The sequence below is a fragment of the Musa acuminata genome, chromosome BXJ3-7 (assembly GCF_036884655.1).
Source record: "Musa acuminata AAA Group cultivar baxijiao chromosome BXJ3-7, Cavendish_Baxijiao_AAA, whole genome shotgun sequence".
Taxonomy (NCBI): Eukaryota; Viridiplantae; Streptophyta; class Magnoliopsida; order Zingiberales; family Musaceae; genus Musa; species Musa acuminata.
Window position 1 is genome coordinate 37394901 of NC_088355.1, and position 7480 is coordinate 37402380.

Below are 7480 nucleotides of genomic sequence, written 5' to 3' on the forward strand. Positions count from 1 at the left end.
TGAGAATTTTATTATTTTCTTACTATATGTTGATGACATGCTTATTCTTAGGAAAGATATATTTACAATTGATAGGTTGAAGAAGAAACTGAGTGAGTCTTTTGCAATGAAGGACATGGGGCCAACAAAGCAAATACTAGGTATACAGACTTCTCGTGACAGTAAAAATAAGAAATTTTGGTTGTCACAAAAAAAATACATCGAGAAGATATTGGAGAGATACAAAATTAGTTGTTTCTCCTCTTGTAGGTCACTTCAAATTGTGTTCAGAACAGAGTCCGTCAAGTGATGAAGAGAAGGAGAAAATATAAAAAGTTCCTTATGCTTCAATAGTTAGAAGTTTAATGTATGTAATGGTATGTACGAGGTCGGACATCGCATATGCAGTGGGTGTTACTAGTAGATTTCTTGCAAATCCAAACAAAGAGCACTAGACAAGTAGATTTTTAGATACCTCGGAGGGAGCTCTAAGGTTTGTTTAAGCTTTGGAGGTGGATCACCTGTGTTGACAGGTTACACATATGCAAATATAATAAGAGATATTGATACGAGAAAGTCCACTTCATGTTATGTACTTACTTTTGCAGGGGGGCGGTGTCATGACAATCCAAGTTGCAAAGGTATATTGCTCTCTCTACCATAGAGACAGAATATATTGCTGCTATAGAGATATGCAAAGAAATGTTATGGATGAAAGAATTCTTATAAGAATTGGGGCTAAAACAAAAAAACTATGCGGTGCATTATGATAGCCAGAGTGTCATCCATTTGTGTAAGAACACAACTTTTCATTCTAAGTCGAAGTATATAGATGTTAGATCTACAATAGTGTTATCAATCATCTAGTAGTGTTATCATCTCATATTAGATCAGATCTACAGTATATTCTTGCTGTGATTACTTAGGGAGAATTTAGATATTGTGCACAGTGACGTGATCATTTATCCCAGTTATTCTCTTGTGATTGTTACTAGGGTTTTGGGCAAAAGATTGAGATTTGTATATTTATTATTCTTATAGTGGATATCTGTAGTTTGTCCCGTGGTTCTTACCCTTCACTTTGGAGGGGTTTTCCATGTAAATCTTGATGTCATATTTGATTGTGATTTTTATTTAATTCTGTTGCGTGTTACGACCTACTAGTATTTGTTCCTATATAAAGTTTATTTCTCTTTATATCCAAGTAAAGCTTAGATCATATTTGTGTATCATTTAATGTGATCATATACACACGAATATACACATGAGGATATAAGAAACTAATTTTTGTGATAGAAAAGAAAGAGAAAAATATGTGTTTCTTAATAACTGAAATATGAGTACCCAATGAACTGTTAAAGATAGTCACACGATTTTATTTTATTTTCAGATAATAATAATGCAGTCTATCTCACGAAGAATATTATGGATTTACATGAGCTCAATTATAACGTCTATTGGAAAGAGTTGAACACATGCTGATAAAGAGTAATTAAATGACAAATGTTGCTCCCATGGCATTGCAGGTTCACCAAGCCGCAGCACCATCGCCGTCAGCCTCCTCCTCCTCCTTCTTCTTCTTCTTCAAGGAAATGACAAATAGGTAGTGCTTACTTTTCTGTTGAAGGAGATGCCTGGAGACATTGGCTGCATATATAGAGAATAACTCATCCAGTATGGCATCCCCGAAATGCTCTTCAATCAAGGGTTGAAACGCTGCTCTCACATATCCTGCGACGTTCTTTCCGCTTGCTATACTGTCGAATGCAGCGGAATCATCATCCGAGTCATCAAACGGGTCCCAATTAGCCTCAAAGATCTGTGCTTGTTCTAAATCAAACAGGTCTTCCCTATGGATCACTGCCTTTACTTCTTCCATGGAAGGTGCATAATACGGCAAATTGAAGGTCACCAGTTTGTCCTCCTCTATGATTCCCTGGACAATAATGTCGCCAAACCATCAAGAGGGTATGAAAGGTTAAAGTGCATTCCCTCCAATTTATTTCTTTGGGATTGTGTTTGCTCACTATTTATTTCTTTACACTTGAACTATGTTCTCTTTCTTGTTTCTGTTGGAGCATGACATGGCCATGCTTCTGACCAGATCGATCCAAGTCCACTAAATTTTTATGAGCAAGAAGGGTGCAATGCTGTTTATTTTCCTCTTTCTTCCCCGTTCTACTACTACTTGTGATGATGTAAATATTTGATTCTCCACCTCCCTCACATCCTATCATCTGTAATTAATTGGAGGATGATGGATTTAAACTGTTAAGATTAATTTAAATAGTTAGAATTAGATAAAATAAAAGAAAAAATTAGATTTAAATATATAGATTAGGATAAAAATATTTATTGAGGTATGATAGATTTTTTTATTATTTTAAAAAATTTATATTTTATCTTTTAGTCAATATAAATATGTGCTCTTGGATCAATCCAAAATATCGTAGATTGAAATTACTTATAGTTCCTTCTACTATTCTTTTTCTGAAGTTCTATAGGAAAGTCAACAATATGATATCATAGCCTGATTCAAAGAATATCAATAGAAATATATCGATTAAAAAAGAAGAGAAAGTTGGTATATCAAAAAAAAAAGATGACAGGAGTAGGTGCTCCTAATCAACTTCTCTCTATCTTCAAATATGATAATTATCAATTTTAGGTTGTTAAAATGAAAATTTTATTTATCTCATAAGGATTATGAAATTTGGTAGAATATGATTTTGTTAAGTATGATATATAAGATTCTAATATTATTAAAAATCAAAAATATCATATGAATGAGAATACATAGAAAGATGCAAAAGCCCTCTACATGCTATAATAAATAATAGATAATTCCTTATTTTCCTGAATTATGATGACATCAACATCATTAGAAGCCTGAAAAATATTAAAAAGTGTATTTGGAGGCACAAACAAGGTAAAAATTTTAAAGTTTCAAATTCTTTGACATAAATTCAAAACTCTTATGATGAAAGATTCTAAATCTATTGTTAATTTCTTCTAAAAAATATCTAAATCAAATGAGATATTATGGTGAAAATCTAAAAGATCAATATGTAGTAGAAAAGGTTATATGAAGTTTATCTCAAAATTTGATATGATTTCTACTGATATAGAAGAAGATAAGGATAAAAGTACATTATCTATTGATGAATTAGTGGGTTCTCTTTTAATTCATGAACAAAAAGTGAATAGATCTTCAGATGAAACTTTAGAACATGCTCTTGAAATGAAGATAGATTAGAAGAACGACAGAAAAAAAAAATTCATAAGTCATATCTCAAGGGAGAGATCAAAATAGCTGAGGTCATGATCAATTAAATGAGGGTCAAAGGAACTCAAACAATGGTAACAAAGAAACTCATTGATGTTTTTTATTATTATTTTAAAAAACTTATACTATATATTTTAATCAATATAATTAGGTACTTTATGATCAATCGAAAATACTACAGATTAAAAGTACTTCTAGCTTCTTGTACTATTTTCTTTTCTTTCTAATTTTTTTGTAAAAAGGCCAACATAAACAGCTCTCCTGAAATGAAACCATTTGGTTTGATCTTTTTAATTCTTTTATTTTCTTTTTTGTGTTTTACCATATTCAACTTTGCGGTAAGATAAAGGCCAACCATGCAATAAACATGAACTAGGAAGGATATGAACTGGTACGTGAAGAAGAAGACGAAGAAGAGAAAGGTACCTGTGATACCAAAGCACTCAGGGCTTCGGCTAACAGGCCGTAAAAGTATCCCACATCTCCCGAGGGTGGATAACTCCCTTTCCTTCCTAGAAATGACAATACCATTCTTGCTCCGTAGCTTAGTTCTGCATGACGGCACCTAAGGAACCCTGACAAGTCTCTTTGGTGTTGGTCTTGATATGCTTTAACAACTTCCAGTGGGCTTGTCTCTGCAACATAGATGTTCTTATTGTTGAGTGGAACTCCCTGTTCACCTTCAGGAACCTGATATTTTCAGAATTAAAAGTAAGTTTGCCTTAGCAAACAAAAGTAACATAGGTTTTGTGTGATGTTTCAAGCAGTCTTCCTTTTCTTTATGAGGTTAACCATGCTGATGAAGTGAGCGAGCATTTCAGAGAATTTGTTTAGTTATTGGTAGTTAATTAACCGTACCAATCATGGCCGCTTTAAGAAAGTAAATAATGAAAAAAAACAAAGAAAACAAGTAGAATTCAGATAATAATAGTGTAGCAATTGTCATTTATTAAGAGGAAGGCAACCTGAGAGAGCCAGTTGAGACAACAGGAAGCGTTGAAGAAGTGGACACTTTGACAAGGGAAAAGCCTGCCGTAGAAGGAACCTGGAACTCCCACGACGTAGTATGGCACCAGCAGCTTCCCCTTCTCCTCCTCGACCTTCCTCTTGTAATCTCCCAGAGACCGGAAGACGTGATTGAAGTCATTCCCCGGGAGGTCATTCAAGAAGAACAGGATCTCCGGCATCTCCTGGCGTCCCAGGCTCCGCCGTAGCTTGCCAATCACGTCGAGCACCTCGGAGACCACCTCCAAAGTGTTAGGGCCCGAGGAACAACCTAAGTCGACCACCGCCATCCTCTCGGGGAGCAGCGACATGTAAACCCCTCCTATTGCCTCCTCCAGTATTGGCTTCGCCATGTGAAGTACCTTCTCCTGGGACGCAGTTAGCAAACCAGTGAAAAGATATGCTGACGCCTACGCAAGTGTAAGTTGTTTAAGTTCATGCAAACAGTTGGGGTGTTCAACACTACCTGAAACTTAGAATTGGAGGCGTAGCTGGTTTCCCCAGCTCCTCCGACCATGTGAAGGATTCCTTCTATCCTCTTGCCCATCTCTCTCTCTCTCTCTCTCTCTCTCTCTCTCTCTCTTTTTGAAAACCAAGTTCCGAGCACCATGATTATAAATAGCCTATAAGGACCACTGTGGTTGTGCAGAAGCTGTAACATGCTTCGGAGAATACATAGAAAGCAATAACACCATTTTCTCTGACAACATTAACAAAGTCAAAGGAGATGGAAAATAGTAAATGAATGAACGAAGGTACCACCAAGATGGTTGTTTGTATGTCACTGTCCGTACTAGGTTAAAGGAGATGGTGGCATGGTTGGACGATAGTAAATGAATGCATGGAGGTACCACCAAGACAGCTTCAGAGAAACACATCATCTCCTCTTGTTTCAGCTGTGCTCCTGCTTCGTCGTTATCAGTCTTCGTTGTCATCTTAATAGCTAGGAAAGAAACAGGAACACGCTCTCATCACTCCTTCGATCCCCTTTAATTTGATCTGTGATGGAAGGGACAGATTGTCCTTCTGAAAGTGTCGCCGGGATGTAGAATAAACTTTAAGCAAAAAGAAAATGATAATTTTAATAATTAAAAAAAATATATAAAAAAATTAACGTAATATTATGGTTCGATAACTCTATTAACGCAAGAAATTATTTTCTCTTGATTTAACCCAAACTTAAGTCTAAAATCACTTAGCACACTCTCTCACCTAAATCCATTAAACATTTTTGTCAACCCTCTAGATTTATTAGTGAAAAACCCTTATAAGCATCGTCTCTCTTTCTTACATCAAAATCTTGAGATTAAATATGTATATATTTATAGGAATAAATTCTAATTCTCTAATGATTATTCATAGTCTCTAATTTAAATTATAATCCTCATCCATCAAAAAATTTAAATTTAATTAAAACTCATCTCAAGTAGTTAGAATTTAATTAAAACTCCTCCCAAGCAGTTAAAACCTAATTAGAACTCCTAAAATACTTTCAACCCTAATAATTCCTACCTTGGTGAGTATTTTTTCACTTTTTGCCTTATATACAAAACTAAACCATTGACTTAAAGAATTACTCACATCTATATGAATTGAATTGGTTCATGATCCAACACCAAATTCCAACAAACCTGCTAATGAATCTTATATAGCTGCATCAAGTCAATGATATTACTTGACTCTGAAAAGAGACATTCATCTGACTATTGGATTTTTTTTCCCTTATAATTATCTACATCCTAAAAGTCATAAATATGATCATTTATTTTTTGCATTGCAAATGAAACTTATATGTACTTATCATCCCCTATACATATAATTTATTTTCAGCACTTTGTTATCTTTACTTTTTATTTACATACGATACAACCCTTGATGCAATCTTTCATTTAGTAGGGGCATGAAACCCTTAGTACACCAGTCGCTACAACTCCATAACTACGATTAATAGTATTAATAATAAAAATATTATAAAAAAGAAAGCTCCTAAGATTAATAGTAAAAAAGAAATCGCCTAAGATTAATAATAAAAAATATACTTAGAAAGTCGACACAAGATTTAGCATTCTTTGACAACTCCCTACTTATTTCTATGGAAAAAAAATTAAAATTTTCACTATATGAGAAAAATTAGTGCAAGGGATCACTCTAGCTTGAGTTAACCCAAACCCAAGCCAAAAACCCTTAGTACACTCTCTCACATAAATAAGAAATTTTTTTTAATATTTTTAAGAATAAATACTCAAAGTATCTTACCTCTATCTTTCATAAAACACTTAATACTCAATATATATTTATAAGAATAAATCCTGATAACTATACTTCCAGAATCATTAATCCAAATTCTAATCATAATCTATCAAATATTTAAATTTAAGTAAGATAAATTTATTTGTATAGAGGGGTGGGCCAATATTAACACCAAATCATCAGTGATGGAATTGAAAATATTAAATCTTTATCATAATTGGGTCACTGTGTGCTGGAGATAGAACTAATAATGATTTAACATCTTATCTTATCCTAATAAGATTTATGTCTAACACATGGAATAACTTGAGGTTTCGAGAAACAGCTAATTATTTTTTTCCCGCTATCTCTTAAAACTCCACATCATAACACTAATCTTTAAGCTGTTGCAGAATGAAGCTTGCACAACCCCTTCATCTAATTCCCACAGATTGCCAATATTTCCGACCAATTTAGAATACCCGAATTGATCTCAACCAAACCAAAAAAAAATCATGATAGATTCATCCCAATCAATCCCTGACCATTCTGATCCACAGCAGTCTGACTGGGCAAATCCAACTCAGTCGCAAAGTTCATTGTCTTCAACATGCACATCACATCGGGAAAGGCGATCATGACTCTCATCGGTCAAATCTCTTCAGTGTAGGTCGCTCCTAGGTTTTTTAGAAAAATATTCACTTATTAGACATATGTATGGGTATTGATAAGGTCATTAATATTTTATTAGTAAAAAATTAACATATTAAATCCAAACACTTATTAGACATATGCATCTAATGGGTAATACTCTCATATTTATAAACTTTTGATAGTATCTTAACTTAGCCATCGAAAGTGTTTTATTGATTAGACCCTTAGTGAGATTCTTTTTATTAAAAGTAAGATACAGGATACAAGCATATTCTATCTATTGATGAACACTTACATCATGATCGAGATATCAGCACGGCTTGGTTC

General features: G+C 34.0%; 1 protein-coding gene across 1 annotated transcript; it reads right to left on the reverse strand.

Moving 5' to 3' along the window:
- Window positions 1–1327: 1327 nt before the first annotated feature.
- Window positions 1328–4832, reverse strand: LOC103974464 (anthranilate O-methyltransferase 2-like). The gene is made up of 4 exons (XM_065158657.1): window positions 4737–4832; window positions 4231–4638; window positions 3692–3955; window positions 1328–1915 (listed from the first exon to the last, which is right to left on the reverse strand). The coding sequence occupies exons 1-4, from the start codon at window positions 4815–4817 to the stop codon at window positions 1508–1510; spliced, it is 1161 nt and encodes a 386-aa protein (XP_065014729.1). The 5' UTR covers window positions 4818–4832; the 3' UTR covers window positions 1328–1507.
- Window positions 4833–7480: the final 2648 nt, after the last annotated feature.